Source organism: Diadema antillarum, unplaced genomic scaffold (assembly GCF_040938485.1).
Source record: "Diadema antillarum isolate AM-2024a unplaced genomic scaffold, OU_Dant_1.0 seq00000005_RagTag, whole genome shotgun sequence".
Taxonomy (NCBI): domain Eukaryota; kingdom Metazoa; phylum Echinodermata; class Echinoidea; order Diadematoida; family Diadematidae; genus Diadema; species Diadema antillarum.
Genome location: NW_027271127.1, coordinates 327,119 through 347,314, shown reverse-complemented (window position 1 = coordinate 347,314; position 20,196 = coordinate 327,119). Strand labels below are relative to the sequence as shown.

Genomic DNA, 20,196 nt, shown 5'->3' with positions numbered 1-20,196 from the left:
CCCTCTCACACCTCTCCTCACTCTCTTTGATTCCACAGAGTATGATTAATGCATCCAGCACAAAGATGATGTACCTTTACTGTTCTAACTTCAGCATTTATTCCTTTCCGTCTCGTGTCCCGGCCTAGTAGCCTGACATCGCTAGACACATCCAATCCCTAGCCCTTCTGTCTCCAATCTGATCTACTGTGTCCACACTCGTACTCCGTACAGCCTATACACGCACACACAGCCAATCCCTGCAAGGCTGGCTGTGCGCGCCTGTGCTGCAGGCCTACACATGTACGTAACACAATGACACACCCTGTGTGTATAATTAATACACACAGCAACTACAAACACACGCAGACGGGCCACTCACACACACATACACAGAGGAAGAGAGAGGGAGAGAGAGAGTAAGGAGAATGGGAAGGAGAGAGAGGGAAAGAAAGGAAGCGTGAAGAGATAGAAGAGTGTAGTGGCCAATACAATGTACAGTGACATTACACTAGTAATCAATTTTGTTACACAGCTCTCCCTCTAAATTTGAAACATTACTTAAAACAATGCTTTAACAAAATTGAATATTTTTCAAACATTATCCCGAACATCAACTGTCTTTTAAAAGTTTCTTTACAAAACCAAACTTATTTACACAAACCCATTGACTGATGGTCCTACGGGATGCTGCTGTAACGTTACATCAAATATAACACTGAACATATCCAAATGAATACAGTAATACCATCTTTTTCAATCGATAAGGCTCATTCTATGCCCTACTCAGTACCAATAATGTACCAAACTAATGTGTGTTTGACACATCCAAATGCGCACTTCTTCTTGAATATAATTATGATAAAATTTTGGAACACGATAAATGCTTCGAACGTTATGCAATCCACTTGGCGAACCGTCGACCTACTATCTTGACACTTCAAGAGTACAAAATCGATGTCTGAGTATCCAATACTGTGTCACAACCAATGATGTTACATAGTTTAACTCAAACTACTGTCAGTGGCTTAATCTATTCCACGTGTAATGATATATCACTGAATTCTTCAATTTAACATACACGTATATAGTAAACAATATGCCCATGCACTCTGTAAATGCGCAGACATTACCCAGTATTCACATAAAATTAACCTTCGAGAGATAATCATCTCCATTATTACTCCTTTAACATTCGGTTCCCACTTTCATTTCAATAATTTCCAACTCGATCTACTGTAAACGTGGAAATTTTCGCGGTACATTAATTTTCGCGGATTTCGCGCTACGCTCGGCAAGCGCGAATTCAAAAACGCGCAAATATATCGTCACAATTTTCTACGCACATTTTGAACGGGATGAATTGTGTGCGCTTCATCGATGATACTGCTACGTAGTACAATGTACAGGCATGTTTACGCTACTAGTACTGTGCGAAGAGATGATACCCTAGATTGCTGTGTACTGTAGCATGCATGTGTGCACCGCACGCATCGATGCTACAGTCCCCCGTGACTACGGTACTAGAGTCACAGCTGTACTACGTATTTGAGTGCTTGTACTCGCAGTCGAGCCGCTCGCTACGTCCCTTGTCGTACGCTGGCATAGCAAGCTATGTAGCAGAGGCTTTGGATGAAAGCAGTGAATGTGTACTACAGTAAAGTAACCTGCTGCGGAGCGCGAATTTAAGAACCCGCGAATACGTTTTCGAGCCGCTCAGCGCGAAAAATTAATCGCGCGAAAATATTGACATTTACAGTAGTCCATGAACAAGGTGTTCATACAACACATCACTAAAACCACTAGATTTTTTGAGTTAGAAACCAATGGCATATGCTCCAAATTACATACAAATGAATACCTCCAGTGCCGTTATTTTTTGCACCAAACTTTACTTACTGTCAATGCTGTACATAAACCTAAAGCATTCATGCCGAGAAACGACTTGCACATAAAAAAAAATGGACGGTAGTTATTCATGGAATGCAGTAACTTATGACGATACCCGTCTTCTCAGTCACTCACATAAGAAAAGTGTCATTCTTACAGATCTCCCTGAAAATAGAAACATAACTTGGCAGGTCATCCAAACAGGGAAGAAAGGCACCAATAAAAAATGTATAATTTCTCAATAACACCTGCGAGACTTATCGCAATAACTACCAGTAACTAAACAACATAACAATGGCAAGGTAAGAATTAGTTCCACTTGGGCAGTTCATTGTGACACTGATGCTGATTATTTAGAACCCATGACTTTGGCACAAGCTTTCGGTAAAGTGTCTGTCTGCTCGACTTGGCGAACTACCTCCCTGCCGATGTAGTAGCGGACGCAGATCTTCTCCACCACTGATGCGATGACTTAGTCCTTTTCCTCACCAGGGGTAGGGGTCGGCTCCTCACCAGGATCCTCGTCGTTGTCAGAGTCGTCTGCAGAGCTAAGACCATTTTCCAGTGCTGCTCGCAGGAGCATAGCCCGAGGTTTTCCTTGAGGCGGAGGTGCCATATGGATGCCTGGACTTGCGGGGTAGAAACGGAGAGGGGCGTAGGTGAAGCCGCTATCGAGAGAACAGCTGGACTTTGGTCGGCCTGAGGTTGCCTTGGAATGTCGACAGGCCTATCAGATGAGGTGGGCAGATTAGCGGAGGTAGATGGTGGATCCGAATGAGATGGCACGCTGACCTCCGACGTCGGGAAACGCTGTTTTGCATCACGTTTCTCCTGTCCCTCCGGGAGGACTGGTCTCAATTACAGCTATGCATAAAGCCCACGTGACGCTTCAGGTTGAAAAGTTTGTTCCCGATATAATCACACTCCTGGCACTTGAATTCTCTGCCACGGTAGATTCCATGCACCTTCCTCAAATGAAAGTCAAGGCTCCTCCTTTCACGGTAGTCTTTGCCGCACTTCCTGCAGTCATACCATCCACGACAGTTATCCCTGTCTGCCCTCTAACAGGATAAACGGAAACAAATTACGAATTACTAAAAAATTGCGTTTTGCAACGTTGCCGCATGGGGTACCGGCTTGACCTGCCAGATTCTTCTTGTACAGCTTCGACAGGCTCTCCTGCTGGTTCGTCATATACCTGAGAACCAGGATGAGCTATGGGTGAGCCAACATCATTACTTGCTTGACCTTTGCCTGGGTTTTGTGAGCCAGCCAGGTCTTCAATGTCGTGTGTGACCACATCCGCAGGTTTCTGATACTTCCAGGTCGACCTGTCTTTGCTCTGGTAGGGCTTAAGACGGTCACTGTGGACCACCTTTGGTCTGGACCTTTCAGATGCTTGTATCCTGAAGGTCACATCCGAGAGTTTGGACACAACCAAATAGGGACCTGTCCATCTCAACTTGAGCTTTGGCGACATCCTTTTCTTGCGAGTGGAATCATGTAGCCAAATGAACGTCCCTTCGTTGATCCTTGGGTGTTGGGTATGTCGATCATACTGCCGTTTCTGGCGGACCGCACTTTTCTTCAAAGATTCTTCTGCTCACCTATAGGCTGTCTGTAGACGGTTCCTCAGATCCTCTGCAAAATCACCCAAGGTCTCCTCCTCGGATGGTATTGAGGGCATGGTGAAGTCGGCAGGGATGGAGACTTCCCGCCCTAGCATCAGCATATTATTGGTCTCACCCGTGGACTCCTGTGGGGTAGCCCGATATGCACTTGTTGCATATGGCAAGTATTCGTCCCACTCATGGCGTTTGTCCTCTTCACAGAGTATGGAAACTACTTTTAACAGGGTCCTGTTAAAACGTTCCACGAGTCCATCAGATTTTGGATTATATGCGGTGGTGTGTGTCTTTCTGATGCCCAGGAGGCTACACCTCTCCGAGAAGAGGCAACTCTCAGAATTTGTTCCTTGGTCTGAGTGGAGTTCCTGTGGCACTCCAAAACGACAAACAAATTGTTCCACGAGAGTCTCGCCACTGTCTCTGCTGTGGCATCTGGCAGAGGGTACAATTCCATCCACTTTGTCGCATAGTCTCCTACAACCAAAATCCATTTGTTATCTTGTTTGGTCTTCGGAAGTGGGCCTACAAGGTCTATTGCAATTCTTTCCATTGGGGCACTTACACGATGTTGCTTGAGTGGAGCTTTCCATTTCGTCGGGGGAGACTTTCTTCTTTCACACAGATCGCATTTTCTGAGGCTGGACCTCGCATCAGCAGTCATTTTGGGCCAGTAAAACTGGGCCTTTACTTTTTCCAGGGTCTTTTTCAACCCAAAATGTCCACCAAGGGGTCCACAGCTTGGCAGCTGGTGATTGATCTGAAACAGTCTCCCATGCTGGTCTGTTCTCTCCACTCTCTTTGGCTCTCAGAAGCCAAGTCATTGTGTCATCACGAAGTTGAGCTTTTCGTACATCTGCCATTGTCAATGACGGCTGAAACCCAGTGCTCCGCACGCTCCTGTCTTCCCCAATGACAGTCTCTGGGGTTACCTAGTCGCCAGTCTCCCCAGCGTCCTCCTGGCGGCCACATTGCATGCACTTCATCCGTGACAGGCCATCTGCATTTCCATGCTTTGCTCTGGCCCTGTGCTAAATGGTCATGTCGTACTCGGATATCTGTTCTAACCACCTGGCCATTTGGCCCTCAGGATATTTGAAGTTGAGTAGCCATCGGAGGGAAGCATGGTCAGTCCTCACGGTGATCTTGCGTCTGTACAGGTACTGCCTGAACTGTTTGAGAGAGGTCACTACGGCAAGCAGTTCTTGCCGAGTGACGCAGTAGTTTTTCTCGGGCTTACTGAACTTTCTGCTGAAATAACCCAAGACCCTCTCGCTCCCATCCTGCAATTGTGACAACACACCACCCTTGGCATCAGCACTTGCATCCGTGTCCAGGATAAAGTCACCCTCTGGCAACGGATATGCCAATATTGGGGCACTTTGCAACCTTTCCTTCAGCTCAATGAATGCACTCTGGCAGCTTTCACACCATACAAAGGGTATTGCCTTTGCAGTGAGGTCATGGAGAGGGGCAGTGAGGTCATGGAGAGGGGCAGCAATGTCGGCAAATCCTCGAATGAAACGCCGATAATACGATGCGAGCCCGAGGAAACTTCTTACTTCTTTCTTGCATTTGGGGACAGGCCAGTCTGCAATTGCCTTTACCTTCTCAGGATCAGTAGAAACGCCGTCAGCCGATACAATGTGACCCAAGTACAGCACTGACTTTCTGAAAAGGTGACGCTTGTTTGGCTTTAGTTTGAGTCCTGCTTCCTTCAGTCGGAAGAATGTGATGCGCAAGCGCTGAATCTCCTCTTCGACTGTTCTACCAAAGACGATGATGTCGTCTAGATAGATCAATAAAATGTCCCACTGTAGGCCCTTCATAACCCTCTCCATGAGCCTCTCGAAGGTCGCAGGGGCATTGGCAAGCCCAAAGGGCATCACTTTCCACTTGTAGAGCCCATTCCTTATGACAAATGTTGATTTCTCCTGAGCATCCTCGTCTAAGGCAACTTGCCAGTACCCGGAGGACAAGTCCAAAGTGGAGAACCACTTCGCTCGTCCCAGGGCATCCAGTGTTTCATCAATCCTGGGTACAGGATAGGCGTCCTTGATCGTCACATCATTTAACGGCCTGTAGTCAATACATAGGCGCTTTGTACCGTCTTTCTTCTTCACCAAGACGACATTTGCTGCCCAAGGACTGTTTGAGGATTCAATAACCCCTCTTCGCTGTAGGTCTTGAACCTGTTTGTCTATTTCTTCCTGGTTGCAGGCTGGTTGACGACGTGGCTTCTCCTTGACTGGCTTTGCATCGCCAGTTTCGATACTGTGCTTGACAATAGGCTGAAGATATGCTTTCCTAGCTCTGAAGCCCTCTGGATATCTTCACTTTGTAGGATTCTGTCGGCATCTCTTGACAATCTCCAAAGAGAATGATTCATTAGTGTGTGCAAAGAGCCAACATTACGGTGGTACAGAAACGTTGACTCTCTCCTACACAACTCCACAGCATCACTTCCTTTGTCCCTTTTAGTCACTGCATTTTTCCACCAGCGCTGTAATTCAGTGATCTCCTTGTATTTACTGGAATTGTACATGACAGCCATGAGATTTGATGCTGACTGCTGCTGTTTCTGCTGTGTTGCTGCCAGTTGCATGCCACTCCAGATATCTTGCAAGCTGCAACCCGTGGTGTGGAGGGTGTGAGGGAGATGGGAGTCTGGGGTTGCTCTGTTGAACTTTCTCCCCATGCCACGTTGCTCTCTTGCCTCTTTTAAACATCTCTGGAACTTCCGACAATAAATAGGGCAATATTTCTGGAGCTGTTTCTTCAGTTTTCCTTGGGGCAGAGAACACACAGCTGCCTTGAGTATACTCCTCTTATCCACACTGGCCCTGGGTTCCTTCCCTTCTTCTGTCAAACGCTTTGCCAGCAGGGAAATGAAGCGGACAGCTCTCAGGTGCCTTGACATCGCTGCAGTGACGTCTTAACAAGGTCCATGAGAGTCACAGTGTCCTATCTGCAAAGCTTCATAATGTGTATTAATGCTGAGCCATCTTGTACATGCCAAGCTCTGGCCCCAGGTTAGGTTTGAGTCTGATGGTTCCAAACACGAAGATTTTAGGCCAACACTGGTAGATATCATGGAGAATACACAGCAGCATTGATTCTGGCTACAGAAACATTGGCACTTGGAGAAGAATAATATGGGAATTCCCAATAAAATGTACAGCTGTAGCTCTTATCACCACAGGCTTTGACACTAATCCCACCGCTGCCACCACTTGTAACGTAACCACTTTCACCACTCGGGTTGGGGATTCCAATCTGGATCCAGTGTTTAAATTGTCATTGCAATTATCCCTCTCACACCTCTCCTCACTCTCTTTGATTCCACAGAGTATGATTAATGCATCCAGCACAAAGATGATGTACCTTTACTGTTCTAACTTCAGCATTTATTCCTTTCCGTCTCGTGTCCCGGCCGAGTAGCCTGACATCGCTAGACACATCCAATCCCTAGCCCTTCTGTCTCCAATCTGATCTACTGTGTCCACACTCGTACTCCGTACAGCCTATACGCGCACACACAGCCAATCCCTGCAAGGCTGGCTGCGCGCCTGTGCTGCAGGCCTACACATGTACGTAACACAATGACACACCCTGTGTGTATAATTAATACACACAGCAACTACAAACACACGCAGACGGGCCACTCACACACACATACACAGAGGAAGAGAGAGGGAGAGAGAGAGTAAGGAGAATGGGAAGGAGAGCGAGGGAAAGAAAGAAGTGTGAAGAGATCTATAGAAGAGTGTGTAGTGGCCAATACAATGTACAGTGACATTACACTAGTAATCAATTTTGTTACACAATCACCTATTGTGTTTGCTAAAATCCTCCTTTTTTTTTTAGTTCTTTTCTCTTTCTGGACAATTTTGTGTCGTCTATATCTCAACAATGACATGACGGAATAACATGAAATTTTCAGTCAACATATATCATGACAATATCTAGCCACAATAACATTTTCATGACAATAGCATACTATCTGTGACATCATCTAGGCGCCATTTTGTGATTTTCGGACAATGTCACATGATCAAACATAACTTCATAACTAAATATCATTTCTGTATCATTTTTGGTGGACTTAAAGTTCAGGTCACGTTTGATCTTCGTTTTTAATGCTGATAACCAAGGTTATCAGCACGCATCAATTTTCAAAACGACTTCCCAATGGGAAATCTCGAAGTTTCAGACAATTTTAAGCGTTTCAAAAAAATTCTGCGCGTACGCATTGGTCAGCGCATTTTAGCGCGCACAGCACGTAAACAACATGAAAATGCAAATTTTTTTACTGTTTTGAATTTCTGATACATTAAGTAACACTATTCATTGATTTCCGATCGATTTTGACCTATAACAAAGAATGCACTGGCGTCAAAGTTGGAATTCCGCGTGCGCGTCTATGTGCAAATATAGTGAAAAAACATGTCTTTGTTTATTTCGCCATAGCTCTTTAGCTCCCTATGTTTTTATTGCATATTACAAAAGCATATGAATTGTAAATAACATTTCAAGTATCAATATTTCCATATATATGACGTCATCATATCGCCATCTGAATTAAAAAAAGTGGAATTACATTTTTTGAGGTACTGTTTCTGACATTCATTTGCTAGTATCTCTGTTGTTTTAGCTCAATATTATCCTAAATTCAGATATGTTGTGCTTTGAACATTTCTCTTTCAAGTCCATGTCATTGTTTTGAAATTTGATGACGTCATATTACTGGAAATTATGATTAAAGGCAAGGTATCAAAATCAGCCACGTTTATGTGTTATGTCTATGGGAGGTGAGTTTTTTTTAAACCATGCATTGACTTGATAACGCTCAAGCACCTACAAATTTGTATTACCTCAGCTGATTTTGCTCCATTTCCTCTGAAACTTAAGTATGTTGTAGTTCAGACAATATGTTGCAGTAATCATGCATTTAGTATTTTCAGATCTCCCCATTAGGTTGAAAATTTTGCAGCTGAAATTTGAAAATGAGAATGGAATGTGTCAAAACGATTCCTAAATTACCTTTTGGCAAGCTTATGTTCCACTCACTTTCCTCATCAAGACGTATAGCTGAGAGGTTAAAGACAACATCTCTGGCGTGAAGTTGCACACGCGTGGGTTCGAGCCCCACAAGAACACAAAACAAAATACATGTACTTCTATCTTTTACTTTTTTTCTTCAATGGAGTAATTACACCTTCTTCCATGTAGAAATCACATCATACGCACACACACACACACACACACACATACAATATCCCTTTGTTTTGTGTTGAAGACCACATTGCTTCGACTGCTGCAAATTTTTGCAGGTTGAGTTCGTCAAACTGATCATAGTGTATAATGACGGCAGATATGTTGTACTTTGAACAATTGTCTTTCAAGTCTATGTCATTTTTTTTTGTAATTTGATGACGTCATCACACTGAAAATTGTGATTAAAGGGACTGTACAGTACTGGTTGAGGTAGGGATTCATGTTCTGAACACTCCTAAGTGAGATAATGAAAAGCCTCTTATGAAATATGAAAGAACATGTAATTCTAAGAAGGATTCAACGTTTATTTGATGAAAATTGGTTTTCAAATTGCTGAGATATCAAAAAAAGTGCTAATAATAAAAGGCGACATGCCACAACTTTATTAAGATCTCTTTGTTTCACCTTGTTTTTTGACATCTCAGCCATTTCCAAACCGATTTTCATCGAATAAACGTTTGATACCCCTTAGAACTGCATGCTCTTTGACATCTCATAGAGTGGTTTCTGAATATCTCGCAAAATGTTAAAAGCTAAATCTTGACCTCGACCAGAACTGTACACACCCTATAAAGGCAAGGTATGCAGTCGATTTTACGTGTTATGTCTACGGGACGTATTTTTTCCCAGTTGCCAGAAATGGCACAGCGCCATCAGTCGTTCCAAGGCTACATTGCCGTCTAGCAATACAATACATTTTCACGCGGCCATGTTTGTTGAGTGGGCATTGACTTTTTTCCCCCTGTTTAGAGTAACGGTTTCGCGTGCACGCATTTGAGGGATCGATGCTCGCAGGACACTTTTGTTTTTGATTATTTTTTTTACTCTTTCCAGATAACGTTTTATATTCACATTCTTTTCGTTGTCAACCACGGATGACCTGTATCTAATATCAACCCAGCGTATCACCAACTCGTCTTCAGTGACGAGTTTCATGTCTCGTTAAACAATACTTCACTTTTTTTACAATACAAATAAGTATGTCTTCAGATTTTCTGAAGCTATAGATCAAGGGAAGGACATGCTCAGTCTAATGTGACATGGTATGCTATTCCATTTTAAAGCTCTGTAGTGGAAACATAGTAGTACTTGCTACTACCGACATGCTGCTGACTCCTTTTTTTTTCCCTCTCTCTCTCTCTCTCTCTCTCTCTCTCTCTTCTTTTTTAATGATAAAGATCTAAATAATCCACGAGATATATACCCTAACATGTTCTGAACATACCAAGATGCTGGAAGCTAAACTACCACCTAGGCAGAATTTTATTAGAGAAAGCCAAGAGAGCGAGCCTCTAAAATTTAGAGGGATGTTTAATAGCCATCCTTATTGTTCTCTGCTTGGTCATGTGATGACCACTCCTTACTAAATAGGATGCAAACTACCGAAGAACAGTACCTGAAATGTCATTTAAGGTGATGGACAGTACGATCAGTAGTTTTGAGTGCAGTACTTAAAGGACAAGTTCCCCTTCATAGACATGTGGGTTGAGTGAATGCAGCAATATTAGTAGAACATGTCAGTGGGAGTTTGAGGAAAATCGGACAATCCGTTCAAAAATTATGAATTTTTGAAGTTTCTACTCAGTCACGGCTGGATGAAAAGACTATTTAGCTTGTGATGTCATATGTGTACAACGATATAAAGAAAGAATAAAGAAAATTCAACATATTGCCATTTTTCTCACATAACATAACAAAAGAACACTCGACTTTTCTCTTTCAGAAGGCAGGGGGAGTAATATTACCCTCAACAGTAAAGGCATGAATATGTATTGGAAAGTGGCATGACAAGAAAATGTTATAATTTGCATTGCAAAAATAACCTTGTGATGTATTTTAAAAAGTACTGGAGGGATAAAGTATCTCTTGTGTTTATGAATGTGCCATGACAAAATGGGCAAACTTTGTGCAGGTGAATGCTGCAAGCAAGCTCAAAGAAGTTTGATGTTGGCAGGATGTACATTCAGAGTTATTTTCTCATGAGATATCTTGATTAAAGAAATTAGAAAAGGTATCACATAGCTTCTTCATGAAAGGCTTTTTATCACATAATTGACACATAAAAAGAAACAAAAAAGAGCCATTTGAAAGGCCCTGTTTTCTAGTGGGGAGCCAAATGTCCCCTTAGGCATGAAATGTGCCCCATCATAACACATTATATTTGTCCAGTACTATCTTCCTGATTTGACAAACCTGGCAGGCAAGAAAAAAATCGTAAAATCAAAATTTCCTCAAGAAAAAAGTTGAAAGCAACAAAAAATCAAAACAAAACAAAACAAAACAAAAAGTCAGAATTGAGGAAGTGTGGTTTTACTTAAATCCCCTTTAATTCAATTCAATTCAATTCAATTTATTCATTTCATAAAATCACATATAAAATATTTACATAGATGTGTGAGTCAAAGGAGGAAATCACGCAAAAGCCTAGGGCTTGGAAATGGAGATTTCCTTTACAATATAGTTTAAAATCACAGTTTTGAATGAAACATATATATATCAAAACAGAACTTAAATTAGAGGCCGTTACAAAATCAACAATACATTATGATAGAGACAGGGAACAGGAAACAAAACAACAACTGAACTAATACAATATTATACTATACAATAAAAAACAAACAAACAAACAAACATGCAGGGTAATTGTCAAAGGTTTGTATGGGAATTGCACAATTATTCATCATTCATTCATAAACATTAATCAATACAGATTAAGAAGAAGCTGCTTATATTGAGTCATAAAAAGATTCAATGTGTTAACAGATTTCAGTTTCATGCTTAACAAATTCCACAATTTAGCCCCTTTGTACTTTATAGAGTTGGACTGACTGATTTTCAGACGATAAAATGGTAAAATATAACATTGTTTATTTCTAGTATTGAAAGAATGTTTCTTGGCATGAGAAGAAAAATAATCATTGAATATATCTGGCAAGACGGAGCGAACATATTTATACATAAAAATACCAAGTTTAAATGAAATTCTGTCTCGAAAATTTAACGTTTGCAAGTCCTTAAATAATGGAGGGGTGTGGGCAAGATTGAGGGAATTTGTACAAAGGCGAATGGCTTTCTTTTGGAGGACCGTTAGCCGATCTAATTGTCGCTGGCTAGTCCCTGACCAGACGAGATTACAATAGTCTAAGTACGGCAAGATAAAGGCATTGTAAAGCATGAACAGTGTATTTTTCGGGATTAACGAACGAAGCTTGAACATCATACCAAGTGCAACACTTATTTTTCCATGAACATAATTGACATGGTCATTCCAGGACAACTTTTCGTCAATATATACCCCTAAAAAGTTTCTTGTGGCAACCTTTTCAATTTCGTTATTATCAATTTTTATAGAAAAGTTTGGACAAAATTGTATCTGTTTTCTGGAAGATTGGAAAATCATGTATTTCGTTTTACTAATATTCATTTGTAGTTTGTTTGCCTTGAACCAGTTGCATAAGGATTGCACTTCTTCATTAACAATTTGGTTAAGGATTTTCTGATCAGAATGTGAATATATAATATTGATATCATCAGCATACATTACAAAACGAAAAACTTTCGATGAATTGATAACATCATTGACATAAATCAAAAAGAGAAGAGGGCCAAGGATACTACCTTGGGGCACGCCATAAGATACGGGCATGAGGTCCGACTTAGCACCGTTAAAACTGGTGTATTGTTGTCGTCCACTCCAGAGACTCCAACTCTCCCGTTTTCGACGGGAGATCTCCCGCCGAAAACCCATTTTTGCAAAATCTCCCGTTCTCCCGTTTGAGATTTAATTTCTCCCGCCCTGGCTCAATGTCTCCAGTTGGAAAGGATTTCTTACTTGTTGCTATCATATGTTGCAAAAATAAGCCTTAGATAGCACCAGAGAGCATCTATAACCCAAGGAACTTCACGCTTCGCACACATAAACTTGGGTCTCCCGTTTGCTGGGGGTTTCAGGCGGGAGAATCTCCAGATCAGAAGGTGCTTGGGGTTGGAGTCTCTGCCACTCAAATAATCAACAAACCAAGAATGAGGCACACCACGAATACCATAGTGTTCTAGCTTGTGCAAGAGTATGTTATGGTCCAGTGAATCAAACGCTTTGCTCAGGTCAATGTACATAGCCAAGGGAATTTCTTTCTTTTCAAGGGATAAAATGACTTGTTCCAAGGTGTGTAACAATGCTGTTTCGGTCGAAAAGGAGGGCCGAAAACCAAATTGTTCTTTTATGAGAAGGTCATTTTCGGACAAATACTTGTACAAACGTTTATATACTATGCGTTCAATTATTTTGGAGAAAGTTGGAAGAAGAGAAATTGGTCTATAATTTTCTATCAAAAATTTATTATTCTTCTTATAAACAGGAATTACCTTTGCAAGTTTGAAGGAGTCTGGGACCTTACCTGAGCATAGTGATTGATTGAATATAAGAGCCAGGGGACGAGCAATATAATGGATAATTTGTTTTACAAATTTAGAACTAAAACCATCATGACCACATGAAATCTTACAATTCATGTCTTTCACAATTTCAGCTATTTCCGACTCATTGGTAGGACAGAAGAAAATGGAAACTGATGGTTTCGAGCTCAAATAATCTGTAAAATGCTTTGGACAACTTTGAATGTTTTCTGAGATTGAGAGTCCTATATTCGCAAAATACCGGTTGAAAACATTTGCTATTTCTTTATGATTTTCAATTTTTTGACCACAAAGTTCAATAAAAGGTGGCAATTCAGATTTGCTACTTCTCCCCAAAATCTCATTTACAATTTTCCATGTTTTACAAAGGTTTGATCTATTTCTTTCAATCAAGTTTGCAAAATAAAGTCGTTTTGATTCGCGTAGAATCACATTCAATTTGTTTCTATATCGTTTATACACAACTTCATTCTTACGTGAGGGAACATGAATATGTTTGTAATATAACCTTTGCCTTCTATTGATTGACTTTAATATTCCTTTTGTTACCCACGGCTTTCTTATAGTATATTTTTTGGTCTTCTTGAGTGATGCACGCTGGATAACATGTTTATCACAAATCTTGGTGAAAGTCTCAAGAAAATTATCATACGAGGAGTTAACATCACTCCCATTTTCAATAAATGACCAATTTACTGAGCATAATTCCCGAGAGAGCTCTTTCATATCAAACTTTTCATAAAGTGGCTTTTGATCGTGACTTTCGAGCCTGTACTGTTGTTGGTGCTGTTTGTCAAATTTTGTAAATTGAAAAATTGGTAAGTGGTCAGAAACATCAGAAAAAAGGATTCCTGGAGTCGCTGGTTTATCAACAACGTTGGTAAATATGTTGTCAATACAAGTGTATGATCTCGCTGTTAACCGGGTAGGTTTGGTGATAAGTGGGTACAAACCGTGCGAATACATTACGCTCATGAATTCGCTTGTACATGAACTCACAGAGTATTTAAGTATGTCGAAGTTAAAGTCCCCAACAATGTAACATAATTTGTGTTCCATGGCAATAGCTTTCAAAGACTTTTCTAGCATACCATTGAAATCACTAGGGTTTGAATTTGGAGCTCTGTACACCACACCAATTATAACATTCTTTGCGTGCTTCATATCAATTTCAATAAATAAAGTATCTGTATATTCGTTGCAAAACACCAAATCATCTCTTTCCTTAAACACGTATTTAGATTCCACATAGAAACAAACCCCTCCTCCTCTTCTTCCTTCACGTGATCTATGTAACAAAGAATAACCTGGCATATTGTAAAGGGAGGACACATTCGAGTTAAACCAAGTCTCAGTGAAAGCATAAATTGAAAATTTATGGCAAAGGCTACTCAGATAGTCGGTTAAGCATTCGTACTTTGCAGACAAACTCTGAGCATTCAAATGAAATAGGGAGAACACAGCCTCGTTTTGACATTTCAGAAATTTGTGATTGAAAGTGTCATTGAAATAATAATTGCATGGACTTTCTAGATTATTGATGGAAACATTATCATCACTATTCATGCCAAACACATCAAAAACGTGGGAGTCAAGACCTGATTCAAATGAGATATCACTGCTAGAGTAGTGAAAAAAAGAGAATAATTCTCTGTGAAAATCATCATCTTCAAGAATGTGGTTAAATGGCAATTCGTTTGAGATACACGAAGGACAAATATAACATTTTGGATTTAAGTGCAGCGAACAGCTTGACATGTAGCATGTCTCATGACGTTGCTTATCGCACAATTCACATACACATATCTTGTGATTCGATCTTACGGTGTTCGAACAAAAAGTACACTTCATACGGACATAACACTTATATAGTTACATAACACATAACAAGTTGCTGGGAAGGATTAATACGGTTATTGCAAAATCAAAAGTTCACAAGTTCAGCTAACAAAAGGCGTACGGAGCCGTTTGTGTTAACATTCCTCAAAACCCGCCGGCGATTTAGCGTCCATAGCAGCTGTATATAAACAGGTGCGGTCATGTTAGGTATGTTAGGTATGTGTATGCTTACAATGTTCCGTCCAGTCGTCCAGTCCTTCACCCGAAAGAGGGAAAGGGAATTTTGGCATCATTCAGGGCAGTGGGAACATCCCCAATTTTTTTAATGCTTTTGGTAATTCTGTGTGATAGAATCATTTCCTCGTCTGCGGCTGCTGTCTGTTATTTTGTCATAATGCTACTGTTATTTAACTGTTACATTTGCTTGGAGAGAAATACCAATTCAAACGTACTGTCATCACAAACCTTTCCAAAGCATACACTTCCAACACAGTCCATTCCACATAATGCCACCCTCATTGTCTTTGTCCAGTATAATCAGTTGGACCAATCAAGTTACCCCATCTGTGTCTCGGGCCAATAGTCTGCCACCAGAATATTCAGGCCAATGTCATCAGCCCTTTTTGATAGACAGATCAGAATGACAGACTTCAAAGGCTAGGGAGTTACCTTTTTGTAAATCACCTTGTGATAGACTGGTAGTGTAAGCAAATATCTAATGAAAAAGAAGATTTGTATTTTTTTATTAAGAAGTATTTATTGTCATCACCTAATCACAGTAATTTATCATTGAAATATTGCAAATATTTTCTGCACTTTCTGTCATAATTAGTTGGAAAGTACATTAAAAATCATAAATGCTGTATATTCTATGTTGTTAACATTTTCAAAGTGACTTTGTACACATCCTTTATACTGCATGAAACAGAAATGAAGATTACTACATAAAAACTGACTTGATAATGTAATGTCTCAACAAAATATATTGAACAATGTTGCAAACAATGCATTGTGGGACCAAAGTAGTGTTCCTTGACTGATTGTCACACAGATAATGTGGCAAGTTTTATTTTACTTTCACTTATCTTAGATCTAAATCATTGAGTGAAATGGCATGCTGAGTGATGACAGTTTATACAGAAAATCAATTTATAAGAATGGTAGACATTAACTTTAAAAAAAAAATGCCCTCTTTAATTTTATTGTGATCATCTCAAAATATATCACAACCTTCACTGGAGGCCATTTTGTCTTCTAAATTTGTGTGATTATAATAATAATAATAATAATATGGTCTTATTTACCCAGGGTAGCCTCTTCAGTGTTGCCACTGTTCTACCAGAGGGCCCTACTATTATTATTACCCTAGCGTTGCCAGGTACCCATTTATACACCTGGGTCGAGAGGGACATTGTGGGTAAAAGTAAAAGGAAAAGTGAAAAGTGGGTGAGTGATTGAGTCCCTAATGACACGTAATAGGAATCTAACCTTTTTTGTTTTGTTTTGTTTTTTGGTTATGTTTTGATAGTAGCACTGCTGTCTTTAAGTACAGATTCTGTAATTTTTATACTTATTGCAATTACATCAATTGAACAAAAAGAAAAGATGAACAATACAAGCAGCAGATCAGGCAAATTGTTCAAGTTTTCATGACAAAAACACCAAACGTCATGCAACTTCCAGTTGGGTATTCAATTCAACTCTTCAATAAAATCCAGAATTGATTATGCACAGAGGCAGATTGTAAAAACAGATCTACCTATTAGCTTGTACCGTGTGTTTGTACTGACAGTGAGATTAAAGGTCTGGACAATCCCTCTTTTTACTATATGGCTCCTGTCCAAGATTTCTTGTGTGCTTTCCGCCTTCTACACTAAGTGTCTGGTATGACATACTTTATCAGCTTCCCTATTCCCATTTCTCATGCCAAACTTCCTCAAAACAGTTCTCAAAGTCAACATTGTGTACATTTTCAAATATTGTGCAGTGTTGCATATGCGTGAGCGTCAAGAGAAGGCTAAAATCCAACCCTATTCAGGAAGTGAAAAAGAAAAAAAGGACATGTGCTATCTATTCACTGTCACAGGCATGCTCACTACCCATTGTGTCACATAGAGCAGGATATACACATTAGTTTTTCTTTTCCAAACATCAACAGGGAATTACCATTTTATGCCAATCACTTTTGCTATTTATGCCTTTGTGATGATAGAAATTTGGCCATGTCACAAGTCAGAGAATATTACAGCATTATCGTGACCAGTACTTTCAGGCTACTAGCTGCCAAGGCAAAATAATGAGAAGTTGCAGGCCTCAAAGACAGAAAAGTGAAAGTCCATTGTATCAAAGGTGTGCATTATGATGATGTTAGTTGTGATTCAGGCTTGATGAGGGTTGCTATTAAAGAATTCATCCTTGTAAATACTGATTGCTCAGTTTCATGATTGTTCATTCACATCATAATTGCAGTACATCTATCAGCAACAATGAACTTATCACTGCTCAAGACCATTAGGTGAAAAAAAAATGGCTACCAGTCTTGATAAAATGTGTCTGTACAGCATTGGGCTCTTCACACAAGACCTACTGCAATTGAAAGAGCTTTGAAATGCTGTGTACAAAACCTGTCTCACCCCCTTCTGAAGTAAATAACAATATATCGTCTTAATACTCACATTGTAATTAAAACATGACAGTTTTTTTAAAACAACTATTACATGATGCAATTCTATTAATTAGTTAGTATCAGTTACTGAGAAAATATGGCATGTGTACGAAGATTTCTTCTGAAATATTTTTTGCACATGTATGGCTTATAATCTAACTAGCATTCTAAATTTGGTTGTACTTAGCGGTAACAAGTATCACACTTGTTTCCCTCGTTAATTTTCACACCCATGTACAGTTGTTCTTTGTAGGCAAGGAAACAAAGTGGGAGCATAGTTCAAACAGATAGAATATACTTTGAAGCTGATAGACTTGTAGGTAAATGATTAGTGCTTTCTTTCTTATATTGATAGGAAAGAGCAATCAATGAGTTCTGTGAGGACTTTCGTCGTCTTTGCCATATTGAAAAGAGAAATGACTTTGTCTCTGAGAGCTACCTCCTGACGCTTGGCCGTCTTATGAACATGTTTGCTGTCCTTGATGCCTTGAAGGACAGCAAAGCCAGTGTCAGGAATGACAACTCGGCCTACAACAGGTAAGAGCAAATAGGTATTTTTAAAAAGAAATAGAAATTGTATTTTGTATTAATATATTATTTTTCATAATATTAGTTGGTTAGTTTGTTTAAAGAAAAAAGGAGGTCAAAAATATGCCCTTCTTTTCAGGCAACCTGTGATCATCATCAATGATGTAGAACATATGGATATATTTTGGTTTTTGTCAAATGTGGACATCATTTATTCAGCATTCTTTTTATCATAAAAACAGAACTAATGTATCAATAAAGTAGGAATTGGAGGTGCATGCAACATTACATAAAATGTCATATTTTATTTTGTAAGTCTCAATGTCAAGACTACGCATTACATGCATATATATGAGAATATGTGAGATCCCACCCATGCGCACATGTTCAATTCATTCTTTTGATCTTTATCTTATTTTATGAGTAAGGCAAAGAGGAGAGACTATTTGCCCACCTCTCCCACCCAATGCATTGTACCTTACTCAGGTCTTCATTGTGGTACGTTCTCAGCTTTATCTCGTGTCAGAATCTTGTAAGCACTTAGTCACTTTAAAGATTTAACTCATGCATGCGGGCGGGATCTCAAATATATTCATACACAGTAATGTATCGTCTCTCCTCTTCACCTTACACCTAAAATAAAAATCAAATTTTGAACAGGTAAAGGTTGATTAATGCCATATATTTAGCGATTCTGAATTTTGGCGAATCGGGACTTGCCGACAATTTTGCAAGTGGTTATATTTGCAATCGTGGAGTACTGTACTGTATGGAGAAATGTATGTGTACATCACATTCATATTGGGATCAGAGTCATTATTTTCCCATGTCTTTAATTTCGCAAATAGCATGTGACTCTTGAAATTCGGGGAAAATAAAAACCTCATGACATTCCGTTAGACCACAATTCCTCAATGCACTGTACTCCAGAACTAGAAGTGATTTAAATTTGTTCATGGCGAATGTGGGGGTGACACCCCCGGGGCCCAGGAGGGGAAGGGGACCAATTTATCTGGGACCCAATTTTCACATTTTCAGCTTCATCTTGAAAACCCCATGACAGATTTTTACCAAACTTGGCATGTATCATCCCTTGGGTGGATGGGAGGATCTTGATTTGTTCAGATGGGCATCATACCCCCGTGCTCAGACACAGTCTGTTCAATCTGTGCATCTATGACAAGAGGAGAGGCCCTCCAAAATGCAGTCACTGCTCAACAGCACAATGGTTGTGATAGGATCCCATCAATCAAGGACATGATATGCAAAATATCACCTACTAAATGTCTCATCAGTTTCTTCTCACCAGGCATGACAAGTAGGGCATGAGAACTAATGACCTCTGAAGTTCTGTAGTGAACATGACAATCTTGTTTTGCCACTGAAAGGGGACTGCCAGGCTTAGGGAGACTTTGTCATGTCTATTTTTGCATTAAAAACACGTACCAATAAACTGTACATTAACTGATTTCTGTGAAGAGAAAATCAAGAAATGATTCATTGCATTTGCATATTTTATCGTGTATATAAATTCTCTGTGAGACTTTCGTCTATTTAAGCATTATAATGATATGGATGTATTCAGTGCTTATTGTTTCAAAATTGTTGGGTCCACAAATTTGATAGACCTACTGTTAAGTGAGTTTACACTTCAGGATTGAGGCACTGTGGGACGGGGAGTTTTGTGGCTGTGCTAGTAAAATGTACTGTTTCATCTCTCGGCGCTTTTACATCACGTGATGGCGGTGAAACACGGTGCAGAAAAAATAAATTGAAATGAGCTGATTGCCCTTGTTGTGTCCTGCTCAGACTTTTATTTGAGCATACATTGCATTATGTGTAAATACTTAAGACAGGTGAGCCATTTTTGCAGACATAATCCTATTGATCTAGTTGATGACAGAAAAAATATTGTGGCAGTACTGACAAACAGATGCCTTGATGAAATAGACTTCACTTGGGCTAATTATGCCTTTG

At 39.9% G+C, this 20,196-nt stretch overlaps 1 protein-coding gene across 2 annotated transcripts in view; it reads left to right on the top strand.

Moving 5' to 3' along the window:
• LOC139724934 (cytoplasmic FMR1-interacting protein 1-like) overlaps window positions 1-20,196 on the top strand; it is an 83,749-nt gene that overhangs the window by 19,368 nt on the left and 44,185 nt on the right. For both annotated transcript variants that reach the window (XM_071636055.1, XM_071636054.1), the window contains exon 5: window positions 18,047-18,228. In XM_071636055.1, coding sequence (XP_071492156.1) covers window positions 18,047-18,228 — 182 coding nt within the window. The remainder of the gene's footprint in view (window positions 1-18,046; window positions 18,229-20,196) is intronic.